This window comes from Triturus cristatus, chromosome 11 (assembly GCF_964204655.1).
Source record: "Triturus cristatus chromosome 11, aTriCri1.1, whole genome shotgun sequence".
In the NCBI taxonomy this organism is placed as follows: domain Eukaryota; kingdom Metazoa; phylum Chordata; class Amphibia; order Caudata; family Salamandridae; genus Triturus; species Triturus cristatus.
The window spans coordinates 108,519,952-108,540,372 of NC_140594.1; the positions used below are offsets into that span (position 1 = coordinate 108,519,952).

General features: G+C 47.6%; 1 protein-coding gene across 8 annotated transcripts in view; it reads left to right on the plus strand.

The window, feature by feature from the left end:
• The window catches only part of CABIN1 (calcineurin binding protein 1), a 1,566,474-nt gene that overhangs the window by 246,157 nt on the left and 1,299,896 nt on the right, over positions 1 to 20,421 (plus strand). For all 8 annotated transcript variants that reach the window (XM_085634628.1, XM_085634623.1, XM_085634621.1 and 5 more), the window contains one exon: positions 11,109 to 11,245. In XM_085634628.1, the coding sequence (XP_085490754.1) occupies positions 11,109 to 11,245 (137 nt within the window). The remainder of the gene's footprint in view (positions 1 to 11,108; positions 11,246 to 20,421) is intronic.

Sequence of the window (20,421 nt, forward strand, 5' to 3'; positions counted from 1 at the left end):
AACTATTGGCCCACTCGATAATAATGATATTTGGTGAGCAGTGATATCTCGGGTGTTTTTGCTTGAATCAGTTCCCAGTTGGTGACCATCCCTTCCATGAACAGATCCTCCATAACAGCATATGTTTAACACATGCAATATTTGTATAATTGCCCTATCGCCCCCCCCCAGTGGAAATCAGCTGCACCAATCTAGCGGTTATTTCAGGGAATAAAGGATTATAATCTTCTGAGCATCTGCAGTCTTCCGTAGAAGATATCTTGTGGCTCCTACGGGGTCAATAATATGGAACCAATGCTTTGGTCTGCTCGATAAGTATCGGGGAAGAGTGAGGGTGCTCACTTCAACCCTCTCCAAATACAAATGTGGCAATTCCCATTGTCTGTATCCAGTAAAATGCATGTACAAGCTGTGCTGCGTTATAGTAGGCCTCAAGGTCTGAGGCATTAAGCCCCCCTGCAGAATAGGGCAACACCAGTGTCGCCCATTGGACGCGGGGTTGTCCATCAGCCCAAGCTAGTCAAATTAGTTAGGTGCGAATATTGCAGAACAATATCTTCAGTAGTAGAATCAGTATGTTGACAAAAAAGAACAAAAATTGCTATAACACATTCATGTTTTTTAAGAGCTTATCGTCCCAGCAGCGATAGTGGCAGCCGGATCCATCCATCAATGACCTCAGAAAGTTGCTGCACGGTGTGCCCATAATTCTCCTGTATCACCACCTCTGAGTCCGTATGTACCAGAACCCCCAAGTAATGTACTGGTTCAGTAGTCCACGTTAAAGGATATTCCATCTGTATGGGTGCCGTATTATCGGTAAGGGGGAATATAAGTGACTTATTCCAATGTATACCGAGGCCTGTGTGACCTCCAAATCTGACCACTTCACGTAACATTGGTGATAAGTTGTGGTCTGGGTCACGCACATACAGTAGTGTATCGGCAGCATATGAAGATATTAACCTAGGGCGCAAGCCAATGGCTCTGCCACCAGAGCATACAGAAGTGGTAAGAGCGGGCAGCCTTGCCTTGTGCCTCTCGTGATCGGAGTTAATAATAAACTATTGATGCGCACCCGTGCCACTGTTTCCGCGTATAGCATTTTGGAACAATTTTACAAAAACCTCACCAACTCCCACACGCCTCGACACTGTCAGCAGAAAATTCCACTCAACAGAATCTAATGCTTTTTCAGCATCTAAAAAAAAACTGCTGCAGCGCGAACGATTGGGTCTATACGGGAAATAGCACAAAACAGAGTACATAATTTACTCGTAAGCGAGTGACCGGGGGCAAACCCTGATTGTTCAGGACCCACCAGCCCAGGGAGCAGAGGGGCCAGCCTGTTCACCAAAATGTTTGCAAAACGCTTCCTATCGGTGTTGAGCAAAGACAACTGCCTGTATGAGGAGCACTGCTCCGGTGGTTTACCTGGCTTTAGCAGAGTAATCCGCAGGGCCTCGCACATAGTCCTCAAACAGATTAACTAGGTGCGGGATGAGTCGGTCCTGATAGACCTTATAGAAGCCCACTGTCAGGGTGTCGGAAAAAGGTGCTTTATCGCTGCGCATGTCTTTTAGCGCAGGGCAATCTAGGCTGGCCAGAGGGGGCCATCAGTCGCCCCATGTGAGCGTCGGACAGCCATTCATTGCAATATGAGCCAAATAACCATCCGCAGTCTCATCAGCGCATGGAAGTTGCAAGATGTACAGTTTGGCGTAATAACTGCAGTACCTTTCCACAATCTGTGGCACGCCATACACCGGCATCCCACTATTGCCGTATAACAGAAGCACATTATTGCCTCCCCTGCCAGTCTGAGCAAGGGCCGCCAACGAGGCACCAGGCCTCTCACCTTCGCCATGCACCCTAGCAGCAGCATATTTCCCTAGATGTGTTATCTCAGTCTGCCCCAGTTCATTGTATTTGTCTAACTTTTCCCTAATCTGTGCTAACACCCCAGGCTTCGACCCCGCATGCGTTGCGCTCTCCTACACAGCTAACTCCTTCTCCAATTTCTGCAAGCAACCTCTAATGGATCTAAGCACACCAGCATGTTTCAAGATGGTTATCACCGAAGATGTAGGTTTTAAATGCCTCCCAAATAGTGGCCATCTGGGACACACTCCCCAGGTTATTGCGGAAATAGTCATCTATTGCCTGTGCAAGCTCCTCACAAAACACTGTGTCTAATAGCAAATACTGCGGAAAATGGTAAGTAAAAGCCCTCGACTACATATTCCCAACCATCAAGGTCAATCTCACCGGCGAGTGGTCCGAGTAAGTACGAGAGAGATGCTCGCATTGGCGTATAAAGGGCAATAAGGGCATGAAACTAACCAAAAGTCTATACGAGTATGAATCTCATAAACGGATGAATGATGAGTGTATTCCCTGTTCTGTGGGGAGCGAAAAAGCCAGACATCTACCAATCCATCCGTCTCTACTATTGCCGCTATGTCTTGGGCTGCTGCCGACTATCTTCTGGGGGGACTCCTAGATCGATCCAGCTCAGTAGACTGCAAACCCCCTCCCCCCACACAGATGTGGTATATTTCCATAGGTCGCTATCTTGCTATGTAGGGATCGTTAAAACTGTGGGTCATCGTAGTTTGGGCTGGCTACAAAGCAAAGACAACAGTGCATAGAAAAGCCATGTCCCTCAATGTATGACACAGCATGTTGTTTCCCACCCTCACATTCTCCCCCCTTTCTATCAAGGATTCTCCCCCGAAACCGTGTGGAACACACATGAGGGCAGAGTATACCTGTGAGCTATTTTCCAGCCCAGAGTACAGAAAAAACATCATATAATCATTGTATCACATCCAAGTAAACAGTTAACATTTACGTCATATAACTATGGCCACTGAGGACTAAGTGATAGTGGGCGAGGGCAGAACCAATAGCCAGCGCATAACACGTACATCCTACCTAGGGTGCCCGAATATGTGACGTTACAACGCATGCCAATACATCGCATGCCGTTGTAACGCAAACCTTTACTCCGACTTTCTGTCGGGGGGCACTGGAAGTTGGAATAGAATAATTTTCTATTCCAACTCCAGTGTGTGCAACAGTAGGGAAGGTGTTGGAGTTAAATCCAACACCTTATACCCACTGCTGCACACCTTTTGCGTTGTAACGACATGAGATGTAATGGCATGCGATGTAATAGTTGCGTTGTGAAGGTGGTTTCCCAGGGCGCCCCAGAAAGGACACGCAGTGTGGGATGCAGATACACATTTCCCCCTCCCCCACTATTCAGGACCACTCCGCAATGTCTTCCAGCATAGTCCATACCGCTTTTGCAATCCATCTACATACCCATTGTGTCTCCTACTCACAGCATCTCCAACAGCAAAACAACTACAATAATTGTAATTATAACCTCAAGGCAATGACAGCATTTCAACCCATCAATCCTGCTGGTCAAGTTCACTGGGAGAGGTATGGTCATCCGCCGTGAGTCGCTGGACTTTAGGGATTTCACATTTCTTGAGCATTTGTTGCAAGCATTTGGGATCGGTAAAGATCTATGACTTCCCCTCCACTGTCACTCGTAAACGTGCTTGATGAAGCATGGCGTAATCCTTGTTGAGCTCCCGCAGTTTCAGTGGCGCAAACTGCCTCCGTTCCACCTGCACCCGAAAAGTAAAGTCAGGATAGAGAGAGGGTTCGGAGCCCTCGTATAGGAGCATCTGGAGCTCTCTGGCTCTTCGCAGGGCTGCACCTCTCTCTGTGTAGTTGAGGAGCCGAGCTATGAGTGGGCAAGGGGGCGCTCGAGGGGCCAGTTGGGGGGCCAGTGAGAGTTGCGAGCGCTCCACTATGAACACAGAGGAGAAGGTATCGCGGCCCAGAAAGGTGGTGAGTAACTTCTCCACAAAGAGCTACATATTCCCAGTCGCGGTGGATTTGGGTAGAACCACTATGCGCTGATTATTTCACCTTGAGCGCGCTTCAAGATCCCCTGCTTTGTTCTGCAAGGTCGCAATGAGTTTTTGCGCCCCCATAGACTCAACCTGCAGAGCATTAGCCTCCGAAAATCTCCTTTCCACCATGTCCAGCCTTTCTGCATGCTTATCGATATGCTCTGACGTGCGATCCATACAATAGGAAAGAGAGTCAATCTTACCATCTATGGTGGTGAGGCTCTGGTGCATTGTTAACAGAATTTGATGCAAATTCCTCCCTCATTCCATGCTTTGGGCTCCACGGTCCGCTGCCATCGTCTCCGTGTCTGCCTCTCGGGCCCCGGTGGATTTGCATTGTTCAAAGTACAGCTTAGGCTGGTTTTTATCTGGCTTCCCTATTAGGGCACAGTTCATGCACCTGGATCAGTGTTTCTGCCAATGGTGCTCTTCCTATGGAATGTGGCCAGAACTCCAGCTCTGACCCTCATGACCAGATTTATCTATGGACCCCCTCTGACTGGGGCTCCCCCACGAGTACGGTGACAACAGGCCACCCCCCCACTCAGTGCACCAGACAGGGTGCAGGTCTCTGCATCACCAGGCTGCACGGCAAGAGCTCTCGATGGGCGCAGGTGATTTACTATGCCTGGACACAGTCGGGTGTTGCCGGAGGCCTTCTACCCCTCCATCGGTCACTCCTACTTCTGCACCATGAGGCCCAGTCATGTTCCACCGCCAGTCTCTTCTGGCAGTGCGTGGGGGCCACTCCGGCAACCCCCACGCTCCCGGAATCGGGTCAGTCACGGCTGTCCAGCGGACTGTCTCCCCCAGGCAGGCGTGGCAAGCTGGATACCTCCTCAGCTAGAGTGGCCCAGTCCTCACCGCCCACTGAGCCTCGGGCTGAGGCGAGCTGCACCCTGCACAAGTCCCAGGGTCCGACAGCCACGGACCACCGTCCCGGCCCGTGATGGATGAACCAGAGTCCTGTGTCCCACACCACTCCGGAAGCCGAGCAGGTAGGCCGCGCAGGCCGACAAGGCAGCACCCAGCTGCGGAGGCACTCACAAGGGGCCCTCGGCAGCCGCAGGGGCCCAGTCCGGTAGCAGGAGGCGTCCCCAGCACAGCGCCGCTATCTAAGAGTACATTCCTCCAAGGATGTCAGCACATCATGCCAGATAGTTGTGACTGCTTTAGGAGCTCACCTATGAAGCGGCCATCTTGAGGCCAGGCAAGCTTCGCCCCTATGCTAGACTACTATTATTAAAGATTTCACTTACGCCCAGATGGTCCAGAATATCATACAGGTAGCTACCAAGAAGCCAGGAATAATGGTGTAAATATAGCACATACATCTTATTGCCACCTCTTATCTGTTATATGTCACAGCAAAGTGTTAGGTGCTGCCTGAATTACTGAGTGTTGTCAGTTAAAAATCGCTTAAGGGTAGTACTATATCCAAATTTCAGAACTTTCGAAGGATTGAAGCAGCATAAGGTATTGAGCCTTAGCAGTAAATGCCTTTTTCTTTGCCAAAATAGAACTGCTAACTTATTGTTTATGACATTGTCTAGATTTTTTATCGGTTAGGCTGTGACTCTTGGCAATAATTGATGGTCATCATATAAGCTTATGCTGTACCACAATTCTAGGAGTTGTAGCTGCTAACTGCTTCACATTTGCTTAAGCCAACTATACTTTGGATCTCCCAAAGGACAGGACTTTGTTCATAGATATAGAATTTCTTAGGCCTGTCAGGCACTTCAATAGTACGCAAACCATTGCAGGAGCAGTTTAATTGAGTCCAAAATATTGCAAAGTAGTTCTACTATTAACTCGAGCATACCTTTTCTCGTTGCCCTCGATTCCAAAAAATGACCGTATTGTACTATAAATTGCATCGTCAAATGTGTTAGAATAGTCAGTAAAGCACACTTTAAGTTTTGGTGACCATTGGTGTACATTTATAAACAGTATGATATACAAGATGCTGAGGGAGCCTTTAAAAACTGGCTTGTGAATCCTGTATTAATCTAATCCTTCCTAGCTAATACCGTGCTGATCCAAAAATTCTTTTTTTTGCATAGGTTACCAACATTCAGCATTCTCAATTAATGAGATCTAATTGTGTGACCTTGAGTTGTCCCTGGGGCCATCTTTGAAAAGCAGTAGAGTAATGCTGCCCTTCAATGATCAAGGAACTACCCTCCCTCTAGAAATAAAAATGTAGACCATATCTGTGCTTTTAGGTCTTAAATTAAAATGCCTAGAAACGTATTCCAAACTATTAGCAGCACTGGTTGATCAGCACAAAAGAGCAGTCAACTTTTCAGTGTGCAATTAGTCTCCTGATTCCCTCTTTGCACTTGATTTTGCATTACTCGTTTTTCGGGGTGAAAGATCTTGGCTCCAAGTAGGAATGCAGAGTATGGACTGATTCTGATACTGCTTTACTTGTTCTTGAGTCGTGCCATCTCACCTAAATGTAAGGACTAGCATAATACTCGTCCAGTAGACGGGGCCCTGTTGCTACTTCAGACAGAAGAATCTTTGCCACTGCTGGTGTTCATCTCTTGAGGTATGGAACAGGCCTGTCAGTAATATAGCAAATAGAAGTATGTGTTTAGTTTGGCAATAGAAGTTATTATTCATGCTAGTTCAGTCTTACATCATGTGAACAGTGTGAGGGACTAACTGTGCTATTTCTACAAAATGTATTTGTTTTAAAAATACAATATGTATGTCAAGTTTCAAGTGGGAGGGATGGATGAATCTCTTCCCTTTAGGTTAAGATTTTTCGTCCATCTTCCTACTCAAAGTAAATAGCAGATTTAATTTTCCTTTCCTCCAAAGAGAACTTAATTCCCTTCCCAAAGGCCTCATTTCACTTAAGCATACTAATAACTCTGTTGATTACTCAAAGAATAATTTTTGGAATGCTGGAATAGAGTGGAGGGAAATTTCATAGAGTGAAATGTCCTGGAATGGTGTAGAGTGGAATAGAGTTGAGTGGTGTAGAATGGAGGGGCACAGAGTGGTGTAGAGAGGCTTAGTGGAGAGTGGAATAAAGTGTTGTAGAGTAAAATGTTAGAGTGGAGTGGTGTAGAGTGGAGTGTAGCGTCACAGATTAAAGGGGCGTAGAGTGGAGTGTTGTAGAGTGCATAGAGTGGAGTGGCGTAGAGCGTCACGAAGTGTCCTAGAGTGTTGCAGAAGGGAGTGGAGTGTTGCAGAAGGGAGTGAAGGGGAGCATCGTAGAGGGGAGCGTTGTGCACTGTCATTACAGACAATACTTTTTCAGTTGAATTAACAATTCCATTTGCACAGTGATACAGGTTTATTTTTTAATAAAACTCTGCAGATCACTATCAGTAATGTGTGGAAATGGCATCACCTAGTGATTTTTTTGATCATATTAAAATATTTTTTTCCGCGACACTTAAGAATTACCAAACAGCTGCTTCATTTGTGCTTTCCTAATTGTGATACATTCTGAAATATTTGCACAGTTCCTTTACAGACATTTAAATTAAATTGTGTGCTAGAAGAAACGCCTTTACTTTAACAGACCCAGATTGTCAAATAAATCCTTTCACTTTGAAGTCAGAGAAAGAAAAGTAAACACCAAGCTCCCTCGGAAGACAGAGCCTGACGTTTAACGTCTGACTTTGAATACACAGCAAATGTGGCAAGATAAGAACAAGATAAGAACAACATTTAAAGGCCTGTTTACAGAAAGCGAGCACTTGTGGAAGAATACAAGGAGTGAGTCATAGAGGTGGTAAACAGGCTATGCTCTACTGGCGGGACAAAGACATGTTGGACAGTGTAACACAAATAAAGCAAGAGAATAAAAAGGAAGCAAATGTGAGTTACAAACCACAAAGCCAATGGTAAGCAATGGTCAGAATGCATTCCTTGGCCAACTTTCAGAATGTCCCCAAGAATCCTTTAGCAGGCAGGCAGCTGCACTGTCTGGTAGACTTAGACCTAAATAACAGACACCAAGTTATGAAAATATGTTGTTTTTGTATGTTAAAATAGACACCAAAAGGATAAAAATCTATTGTGGGAAACAAGAGATCTGAATTTTCGAAGGTAATTAAATCACTGGAGTTCTCTTTCTAGGAAATGAAATAAATCATTGTAAGCAGTTTAGCAGTTTTTGACGGACTGGCTAGAACAGCTAATTCTCTTCACTTGGGTGCAGTCCAGTCTTTGGTGGAGCCTCTATTTTCTTGGACCAAGGAGCAGCAGAGCAGTGCTTCTTCTGTCTTCTTTCCAGTCCAATAGTGATCTGAGGATTGTGTGTCAGGGGTGTCACTTTTATGCCAACTTTGCATTTGTGGGAGGGGAGGACTAATTGGCTAATGAAGCAATAGTTCCCATGAGGCAACCCTTCTCACCGTACATTACTTCTTGGGGTTTTGGACACCAAAGAATCCCAGGATACCCCTCTCTACCTAACTCAAAGATAGCTCATGCCTTCGTCTCCTGGGAGGAGCCCTTTTCAGACCGCTAGGATGTACCCAGCACAATGAGCCACTTCTCCCCGAAGAACTGCTGTGCAACAGATTTTTCCCCTCTGGATGGGAAACCCAGCCTGTATGCTTACACAAAGGAGCGGGTCTGTCGATATGTGATCGGCATTTGCTTCACTAAGCCAACAGCCGTAATGAAGCTGGACCACCTGTGGACACCACCTGGTAGGTATCCTGTAGAAGGAGGCGGAAACTCCTCTCACCAACAAGCCTCTTTGTTGCCTGTTCCTGGGAGAGCTTCAGACTTTCAAACAAGGGAGCTGCCTGTTGTTTTAGGTGGCAGCTGTTGCAGATAGACAGGAAAGGCTAACAGAGGTTTGGGCAATGAAGTTGTGACTTTGTAACGTCAGATTCCTATTAAATGTTACCATAAATCCGATCTCAGCAATGAGTCAGGCTTAATGTAATGATTAACTTGATACCTTGGAGTATTATCTTTTGGTTTTCCCAAATGGAAGTTATTACTTAACGGAGTGGCTAGTGAAACTCCTTGTTAGCCAATGGGACCACTGGCCTTGCTACAGTGAAAACGGCAGCACCGTGTTCTCACAGGGAATGCATGTTAAACACCAAAGGAACATGCCCTTCTTTTAAATATTCAGCACCCTGCCTGGTGGGCTAACAAGGCCTTCACGAGGAATGACTTATTAATATTAAAAAGGAAGGGTTTGACTTGGCAAAAGGGTTTATTTTGTTATGGCGAGTTTCCAGTTTTAACAGTGCCCATTGAGGCTGCAGTTTCAGGCCTTGGGTCACATTTTCTTCTTTGTCACAGTAGTAGTGGCACAATTAAATGCTGCAGTCCACTAGTGACGTTTAACTTACTAGTCCTGGGTACTTCTTATACCATACACTAGGAACTTATGAGTTAGTTAACTAAGCCAGTCAGGTATTAGCCAATTGTGCACATACTTTGGGGTTCAGAGCACATACACTGGGACCTGGAAAGCAGGGCCCAGTACACTACAGAGTCAGAAAAATGCAGCAGCATCAGTTCCCCAACTTGTGGGTGGGGTGATCATACAAAAAGAGGTCCATTCCTACACCAATGAACTCCGTGATAAATTGAAAAGCAACCTCTTCCCCTGTCTTTTCCCCACTTTTCTGCAGCCTCCAAAACCATCGATTCTCATGTGACGCACGTGTATCCCAAATAGCTTTCCAATTGCAGCTCGTCCTGGTGTGTTCCTCTTGATTTAAACCCATCTCTGTCCCCCAAGGCTCCATTCTCTCTCAAGTGATCTTTATCTGTGCATGGAACCCTCAGGAGTCCCTTGCCTGGCAAGGACATCCAAATTCACTTGTAGCCGGTGACACAAAACCTTATCTGAAAGTCTTATCAGGCCTCAACCTCGATCATTAGACTGCCTTGCTGTGATCTAAGCCTGGATGTCAAAGGCCTGCCCCACACAGAACCCCAACAAAACAGAATTTGTGCTCATCAACAGTGACTGCAAACAACAAAGCTAGTTCTCTACTTTGATTCCAACGTCCACTTTGAAGATCACATTTCACAGAAGAGAAACATTGCCTTGCATCAGTTGGTCCTGCACTGCAGAGCAACGCTCTTTCTACCAAAAGCAAATTTCAAAACTCCTGTTAAGACTCTGGCTCTTTTCCATCTTGATAGAGGCCACACTCAGCTTGCCAATGTTCCTTAAACAAATTTGATTCCAGTGTAGTGCTCCCTCATTACAGAAGCATCCCTCATCAAAGGGCTTTGCATGTAAAATGGCACTGCACTAATCCTTGAGGTTCTCACTATCCTCTACTACCCACACTCTTCACTTTCAAGACCAGCAGCACAGTCCACAAGCCTGTCAACAGTGTCTCTGCTGTACCTGGACCCCAAGTTTACTTCTGGGGGAACATGCGTGACATGCATCATAAACAATGCCAGGATAGGAATTGGGAAATACAGGAAGGGTATGACTAGATACCTGGTGTTTTGTGGTTATAATTCTAGGTAAAGTAACACTAGCCCATGCAGTCACACCCATATGACAGACCACCCTGAAGAGTTATCACCCCACCCCTTCTTCCACCTGCAATGCTGCCCACCTCACGTTCACAGATTTGCCACAGCATCTTCCCTCCATTGTAAAACCTTTTCACAATACTGTATCCCTGCAACACCCTTACCCCTTTATTTGAGCTACTTACTGCAAACCCTTGTTGCGTACAGTGTTCTGCTGATTTATAGTGAGGACATATAGCATAATACCAAATTGCATATTGATAATGCATTAAAAGTACAATCATTCAGGAACACCTCTACACATTGGGGGGTGATTACACCACTTTATCAGAAATAACTGGTCTTAAATGAAATAAGTGGGACTAGAAGTCTTTCTGCACCTAGTGAAAGCGAAGAAATATATTTTGCGGGTGTGATCGATTTTTCATTGATGGGACACATTATGCCTGTATCAGGACTACTAGTCTGCAATCATTGTTTGCGAATCCACCAGGTTGAAAAGGGGCAGAGACAATGCCACCTTGTGCTCAGAGTTGGTTGATCCTTTGAGTACTGTTAAATTGGGTTATACTGACTTCTGTTGTTTCTGTGGTGCTTACTTATGAAGACGTACAGTAAGAAGCACTATATTTAGAAAGCTGATGATCAATAACAATTGTAATAATTGTTACCTTTCAGGCTTCGTAAACATGACCCAGATGAAGAGGATGATCTGTTCAGTAACTACGAGGTGCCGTCGGAGATGAAGCCTGAGGATTTTGTGCACATTGGGCCACTCAGGATGTCATTTGACTCCACTACCTTTATGGAATCTGGTAAGGAAATGATCAAGGCTATTTATCCTTGAGAGCCCCAGCCTTGCTTCACTGCATTGGACCCTCGTCACACTCCACACTCCCGCCATCTTCCCTCAGTCAGCCTTTCTGCTAATCTGATTGAAGGGCTGCTTGTAGAGAAGGTCCGCTTACTGCTTTGGAGGCCTGTACTTGGGTTGTGAGCAAGAGATGCCCATCTATGAATATTCCTCCTTCGGTGGATATGTCATAAAGAATGTTTGCTTACAGATTGTGGAATTTCAAGTTTGTTGGCCAATCTTGCAGGGTCTGAGATACCTATTGGTACTAACCCTGATCTTGGTTTTCCATGTTTGGAGGGCATGTGGTGCCCGCTACTGTGGGATGGTGCTTAGAAGTTCCTGCCCTGCAGTGGGGAGTATGCTGCACTTCAATGCAGACTCCTGTTTGTGTTGTCGAAGATTAGAGGATGTGAGCGGTTGATCAGGGCTGACTCCGGTTTGTGTGGTAAAGAATTGGAGGGTGGTGGGTCTGTCTTACTGCAGGCCGTGGTTTAAGTATTATGGGAATATTTTCGGAAGTCCGTGAGCAGGCAGGGGTTACTGGGTTCATTCACGTGAATCAGAGATTTATGTCTTAGGGCAGAACCCTACTATTACATTCAACTCTGATCACCAAGTACACCATTTCAGCACTTAACTCTCAGGTCAGGGTAGTGAAGTTGTAAAGTCCAAGGCATACACCTCAAGGTGGTATGGGGTTAGGGACTCAGCACTTCAAAAGCATTAAATAACAGTTAATAAATCATTGTGCAGTGCTTTGTTTTCAGAAAGGAAAAGTAATTTAATGCTACTATACTGATACCAATCCCCTCACAATACATATTTTGGACTTTACACAAAGCTCATTGGACACCAGAAAAACTCTTTAAGATGGGTCTGGGTCTCCTAGACTCGGACCAATGCCTGTACTGTCACAAATCCATTTTTGTGACAATCCATTTTAGGAAGGCGATATCATACTTCCGCTGGAACAGGTGATCAATGGGTCCCTTGGTGCCGTGGTCGTGCCTAAGGCTTGGAAACAAGCCAGGGTAATACCGCTGCTCAAAAAACGTCTCTAGACCCAAAAAACCCAGAAAACTTTCGGCCTATCTCCTTGCTACCTTGGACTGCAAAGATCACGGAGGCCTACGTTAGTTCTCTTCTTACAGCATATCTCACCACTAATCATAGGCTTGACCGCTCTCAAAATGGCTTTCGCCCCGGCCACAGCACCGAGTCAGCGCTACTAGCCGTGTCTGAACATCTTTGGAAAGCCTTAGACGCAGGGCAAGCGTCAGCACTGATCCTTTTGGATTTTAGTGCCGCATTTGACATGGTGTCCCACGCCATTTTGCTAAGTCGTCTGGCAGAGGCTGGAGTCACTGGCTCGGCACTTAAGTGGCTGGCCTCTTTCCTCGCGGACAGGACATTTCAGGTGATAGCCCCCCCTTTTGCCTCTGGTGCGCTCTCCATAAGTCAAGGGGTTCCACAGGGCTCGTCCCTGAGCCCTCTGCTTTTCAATCTTTATGTTCAACCTCTGGCCGGAGTAGTCAAGAGATTTTCGAGCGACCCTGAGTGGGACGCCACGAGATTTTAGGGTGATCTCGTGGCGGTTGCTGAATGGATGACCACCAACTGTCTCCAACTGAATGCCAACAAGTCGGAGGTGTTGCTGGTGGGAAAGAACCCTGACCGTTGGAACGAGTCCTGGTGGCTTAAGAGTCTAGGCACCGCCCCTGTCCCTAAACCTGTAGATAAGAACTTAGGGGTTTGGATCGACGCTTCACTCAACTTTCAGGGTCAAACCAAAAAGGTGGTGGGAACCAGCATTGGTCTGTTGAGCGGACTCAAACCCATTTTGGGCTTTTTTGATGCCCCTACTAGGCAGATCATCATCCAGGCCCTGATTATGTCAAGACTTGACTACGCCAGTTCATTGTATCTGGGAGCCAACAAGTCCGAGATGCAAAGGTTACAGAGAGTCCAGAATGCACCCGCAAGAGCTTTACTTGGCCTACGCAGATCCTGCTCAGTGACAAGTGCCATTGTCGTCTTCACTGGTTGCCTGTCGCTAGGCGTATTGAGTTCAAGGCACTTTGTATAGCCTTTAAAATCCTGAAAGGTGCTACTCCAGAAACCTTGACCGATTTACTTCTACCCTTCACTCCCACGCGTCTGATCCGCTCTATGGGACAATGCCTGGTAGTGGTCCCTCGCGTGAGTAGGGTTCGCGCCGGAGGTCGTTCCTTTAGGAGTAGAGCTGCCATCCTTTGGAACTCTTTGCCGGCCCACATCCGGGGGCTCACTAACTATCTTCAATTCAGAAAAGCTATTAAAACTTTTATTTTCCCCCTTCCGTAGGCTTTCCTGTTGCCCTTCTGTGCGTGGTCATTTCTCTGCCTTTCAGCGCCGGGATTCCTATTTGCTGGGGCAGCTGTCGCGCTTTACAAACCCATAACATAACTTAACAAAACGTAATAAATTAAATCTTTAACACTCAATAACAAATTCAAATCCCAGAGCCCAGACAAGCTATGGAATAAACTAGACCTATATATCAAAAAAGTAAAGTCACCCTAAACACACATCTTTGATTGCCTACCACTCCTACTACAAAATGAGCACTAAAGGTTTACTAACTACCTATGTGTACAACAAAGCACATACATAAACTATTCAGATTAGTACCACTACTTAACTCCATCGTTCAGCCTACCGAATTCACTGTCCTCCCACCCCTATGCTTGCTTAGTTTTATTTTCCATGGGACTTCATTTCTTCCCTTGCCCGCTCCGCTCCCTCTTTTCCCATACCTCACTTCATTCTTTCACTCTGTGGTTATATTCAACAATGCTTTGCTCCAGACAATATTTCCTATCACACCCTGGTTAGAACTCTGCCAGTGTAGCCTTTTGGTCATACTAATGTTTCTGGAGCTCTTGGCTGGCCTCAAGGTTTTTGTCTGCTGTACTCATGTACTAATCCATACTAGAACATAGGCCAAGCACTTAGTTCACAATATCTTGTTTAAGCTCTTTGAGAGGTCTTACACAGCCTTCTTTAACTAGACACAGTGGTCTCCTCACAGGATGCCCAAACAGAAGTTCAAAGGGGGAAAACACTACTCCCTTCTGAGTTACTTCTCTGTAAGCAAAAGGCAGGCATGGCAAAATGACATGCCATTCCTTTCATGGATTTGTTGAACATCTCAACTAAACCATTGTTTGCTGGTGATATGGGGTGGGAAACTTGGATGTCACGCTACACTCAGCCCTCATGGCTTTTAGGAAGCCAGACATGAAGTTACTACCTCTGTTTAATACCACCTCCTTAGGAAAACCCACTCTTGTAAACATACTTAAGAGGGATCAGGCAACTGCCGGAGCAGTAACAGTCCTAAGTTCAATAGCTTCAGGGTACATTTATGGCATGATGCACCAGGATATTTCTGTTACCTGATGCTGTTTGACGGCCCAGAGGGCAATTGACGTCAACCCATACCATTGCAAAGGGAACCCCAACCACTGGTGGTGGAATTAAGGGGGCCTTTGGGTGGTTACCTTCCTTGCCACTGGCTTGGTAAGTCACACATGTGTTACAATCCCCCTTCACCTTCTGGGACATGTTTGGCCAGTAGACGTGGGCGACTAGTCTACTCTGTCTTGGTCTGGCCAAGATGGCTTGCTAGGGAGATGTCAAGGGCCAATGAGAGTAGAGACTCTCTGTATTGCTGATGAGCTACCACTCTTCTAGTGGCACCAGTCTTGGGGTCTCTGGCCTCAGTATACAGGAGTCTCTTCTCCCAATAGGTTCTGTGGTAGCCATTGATATCTCCCTCTTTCTGTGCAGCAGCTTGCTGTCTAAGACTTTAAGGGTTGGGACAGGTCCTCTGTCCTTGGCACAGCTCTTCCGTAGAGGGTCCCCCTGGGTCTAGGAGCTCTGCCGTGTAAGGCCTAACATCCTGGTGCTCAGTTCCCTCTGGGGATGACCGGGTTTCTCCCTGAGGAGAGGGGACCTGTGCTTGTAGCTCTAAAGAAGCTGGTTTCCCAGGCTTCTTACCTATTCTCTTGGAGGTTTGGGTCATTATTCCAGATTCCAACTCTTCTCTTCACCCTGGGCTTTGCTCTGTGCTCAGGCTTTTATGCATACCCATTAAGGGATTCTCAGCATGGCTGCATGGGACCTTAGCTCTACCTCAGCCCATGCTGATTACTCCAGAATATTCCCTAGCAGACATTCAACAGAAATTGCACAGAAAACGACCACCTTCTTTTGGCCAGTAACCCCTCCTCACTCCAAGGACACTATAGCCATGGAATGAACCTTAGTCAGATTATTAGCATTGGTGACTGAAAACGTTTGTCCAGCCATGTACTGTTCTGGAGATACCAGTTTTTCAGTCACCATGGTGACACTTGCACCTGTATTTTTCAGTGCCTCTACTCCGATCCCATTAATTACAGGCTGCTGTCTGTATTTTTGCATGTTAGTGGGCCAGTCAGCCAGGGCAGCTACATCCACCCCACTCTGAGATTAGGGTAGCTTCTGTGTGCTCTCTGACCTGGTCAGCATTACAACAAACAATTGATGGACGGAATGCTGACAATGCAGACATTCTCCCCCAGTCAAGAGATCTGGGTTAAATCCATCGTTCTTTTGCCCACTACACCACCCCAGTTTAGACATGGCCATATGCAAATCAGTCTTGACCCTGTGCCTCATGGGAACAGTCCAGCCCGAACTGCCAAGCCATGTCTTCCCTGGACCGGAATCAAGCATCCTAGGACCGGTTTCTGGCTATCAGCCGTCATCAGCCAGGATAGCTTGACTCCAGTGGCGTAGTGAGCACGGGTCCCACGTCTGGGAATACCCATCCCACTTAGGGCGAAAAGCGTTGCAACAAACAATTGATGGACGAAATGCTGACAATGCAGACATTCTCCCCCAGTCAAGAGATCTGGGTTAAATCCATCGTTCTTTTGCCCACTACACCATCCCAGTTTAGACATGGCCATATGCAAATCAGTCTTGACCCTGTGCCTCATGGGAACAGTCCAGCCCGAACTGCCAAGCCATGTCTTCCCTGGACCGGAATCAAGCATCCTAGGACCGGTTTCTGGCTATCAGCCGTCATCAGCCAGGATAGCTTGACTCCAGTGGCGTAGTAAACACGGGTCCCACGTCTGGGAATACCCATCCCACTTAGGGCGAAAAGCGTTACAACAAACAATTGATGGACGGAATGCTGACAATGCAGACATTCTCCCCCAGTCAAGAGATCTGGGTTAAATCCATCGTTCTTTTGCCCACTACACCACCCCAGTTTAGACATGGCCATATGCAAATCAGTCTTGACCCTGTGCCTCATGGGAACAGTCCAGCCCGAACTGCCAAGCCATGTCTTCCCTGGACCGGAATCAAGCATCCTAGGACCGGTTTCTGGCTATCAGCCGTCATCAGCCAGGATAGCTTGACTCCAGTGGCGTAGTGAGCACGGGTCCCACGTCTGGGAATACCCATCCCACTTAGGGCGAAAAGCGTTACAACAAACAATTGATGGACGGAATGCTGACAATGCAGACATTCTCCCCCAGTCAAGAGATCTGGGTTAAATCCATCGTTCTTTTGCCCACTACACCACCCCAGTTTAGACATGGCCATATGCAAATCAGTCTTGACCCTGTGCCTCATGGGAACAGTCCAGCCCGAACTGCCAAGCCATGTCTTCCCTGGACCGGAATCAAGCATCCTAGGACCGGTTTCTGGCTATCAGCCGTCATCAGCCAGGATAGCTTGACTCCAGTGGCGTAGTGAGCACGGGTCCCACGTCTGGGAATACCCATCCCACTTAGGGCGAAAAGCGTTGCAACAAACAATTGATGGACGAAATGCTGACAATGCAGACATTCTCCCCCAGTCAAGAGATCTGGGTTAAATCTATCGTTCTTTTGCCCACTACACCATCCCAGTTTAGACATGGCCATATGCAAATCAGTCTTGACCCTGTGCCTCATGGGAACAGTCCAGCCCGAACTGCCAAGCCATGTCTTCCCTGGACCGGAATCAAGCATCCTAGGACCGGTTTCTGGCTATCAGCCGTCATCAGCCAGGATAGCTTGACTCCAGTGGCGTAGTAAACACGGGTCCCACGTCTGGGAATACCCATCCCACTTAGGGCGAAAAGCGTTACAACAAACAATTGATGGACGGAATGCTGACAATGCAGACATTCTCCCCCAGTCAAGAGATCTGGGTTAAATCCATCGTTCTTTTGCCCACTACACCACCCCAGTTTAGACATGGCCATATGCAAATCAGTCTTGACCCTGTGCCTCATGGGAACAGTCCAGCCCGAACTGCCAAGCCATGTCTTCCCTGGACCGGAATCAAGCATCCTAGGACCGGTTTCTGGCTATCAGCCGTCATCAGCCAGGATAGCTTGACTCCAGTGGCGTAGTGAGCACGGGTCCCACGTCTGGGAATACCCATCCCACTTAGGGCGAAAAGCGTTACAACAAACAATTGATGGACGGAATGCTGACAATGCAGACATTCTCCCACAGTCAAGAGATCTGGGTTAAATCCATCGTTCTTTTGCCCACTACACCACCCCAGTTTAGACATGGCCATATGCAAATCAGTCTTGACCCTGTGCCTCATGGGAACAGTCCAGCCCGAACTGCCAAGCCATGTCTTCCCTGGACCGGAATCAAGCATCCTAGGACCGGTTTCTGGCTATCAGCCGTCATCAGCCAGGATAGCTTGACTCCAGTGGCGTAGTGAGCACGGGTCCCACGTCTGGGAATACCCATCCCACTTAGGGCGAAAAGCGTTACAACAAACAATTGATGGACGGAATGCTGACAATGCAGACATTCTCCCCCAGTCAAGAGATCTGGGTTAAATCCATCGTTCTTTTGCCCACTACACCACCCCAGTTTAGACATGGCCATATGCAAATCAGTCTTGACCCTGTGCCTCATGGGAACAGTCCAGCCCGAACTGCCAAGCCATGTCTTCCCTGGACCGGAATCAAGCATCCTAGGACCGGTTTCTGGCTATCAGCCGTCATCAGCCAGGATAGCTTGACTCCAGTGGCGTAGTGAGCACGGGTCCCACGTCTGGGAATACCCATCCCACTTAGGGCGAAAAGCGTTGCAACAAACAATTGATGGACGAAATGCTGACAATGCAGACATTCTCCCCCAGTCAAGAGACTGGGTTAAATCCATCGTTCTTTTGCCCACTACACCACCCCAGTTTAGACATGGCCATATGCAAATCAGTCTTGACCCTGTGCCTCATGGGAACAGTCCAGCCCGAACTGCCAAGCCATGTCTTCCCTGGACCGGAATCAAGCATCCTAGGACCGGTTTCTGGCTATCAGCCGTCATCAGCCAGGATAGCTTGACTCCAGTGGCGTAGTGAGCACGGGTCCCACGTCTGGGAATACCCATCCCACTTAGGGCGAAAAGCGTTACAACGAACAATTGATGGACGGAATGCTGACAATGCAGACATTCTCCCCCAGTCAAGAGATCTGGGTTAAATCCATCGTTCTTTTGCCCACTACACCACCCCAGTTTAGACATGGCCATATGCAAATCAGTCTTGACCCTGTGCCTCATGGGAACAGTCCAGCCCGAACTGCCAAGCCATGTCTTCCCTGGACCGGAATCAAGCATCCTAGGACCGGTTTCTGGCTATCAGCCGTCATCAGCCAGGATAGCTTGACTCCAGTGGCGTAGTAAACACGGGTCCCACGTCTGGGAATACCCATCCCACTTAGGGCGAAAAGCGTTACAACAAACAATTGATGGACGGAATGCTGACAATGCAGACATTCTCCCCCAGTCAAGAGATCTGGGTTAAATCCATCGTTCTTTTGCCCACTACACCACCCCAGTTTAGACATGGCCATATGCAAATCAATCTTGACCCTGTGCCTCATGGGAACAGTCCAGCCCGAACTGCCAAGCCATGTCTTCCCTGGACCGGAATCAAGCATCCTAGGACCGGTTTCTGGCTATCAGCCGTCATCAGCCAGGATAGCTTGACTCCAGTGGCGTAGTGAGCACGGGTCCCACGTCTGGAAATACCCATCCCACTTAGGGCGAAAAGCGTTACAACAAACAATTGATGGACGGAATGCTGACAATGCAGACATTCTCCCCCAGTTAAGAGATCTGGGTTAAATCCATCGTTCTTTTGCCCACTACACCACCCCAGTTTAGACATGGCCATATGCAAATCAGTCTTGACCCTGTGCCTCATGGGAACAGTCCAGCCCGAACTGCCAAGCCATGTCTTCCCTGGACCGGAATCAAGCATCCTAGGACCGGTTTCTGGCTATCAGCCGTCATCAGCCAGGATAGCTTGACTCCAGTGGCGTAGTGAGCACGGGTCCCACGTCTGGGAATACCCATCCCACTTAGGGCGAAAAGCGTTACAACAAACAATTGATGGACGGAATGCTGACAATGCAGACATTCTCCCCCAGTCAAGAGATCTGGGTTAAATCCATTGTTCTTTTGCCCACTACACCACCCCAGTTTAGACATGGCCATATGCAAATCAGTCTTGACCCTGTGCCTCATGGGAACAGTCCAGCCCGAACTGCCAAGCCATGTCTTCCCTGGACCGGAATCAAGCATCCTAGGACCGGTTTCTGGCTATCAGCCGTCATCAGCCAGGATAGCTTGACTCCAGTGGCGTAGTGAGCACGGGTCCCACGTCTGGGAATACCCATCCCACTTAGGGCGAAAAGCGTTACAACAAACAATTGATGGACGGAATGCTGACAATGCAGACATTCTCCCCCAGTCAAGAGATCTGGGTTAAATCCATTGTTCTTTTGCCCACTACACCACCCCAGTTTAGACATGGCCATATGCAAATCAGTCTTGACCCTGTGCCTCATGGGAACAGTCCAGCCCGAACTGCCAAGCCATGTCTTCCCTGGACCGGAATCAAGCATCCTAGGACCGGTTTCTGGCTATCAGCCGTCATCAGCCAGGATAGCTTGACTCCAGTGGCGTAGTGAGCACGGGTCCCACGTCTGGGAATACCCATCCCACTTAGGGCGAAAAGCGTTGCAACAAACAATTGATGGACGAAATGCTGACAATGCAGACATTCTCCCCCAGTCAAGAG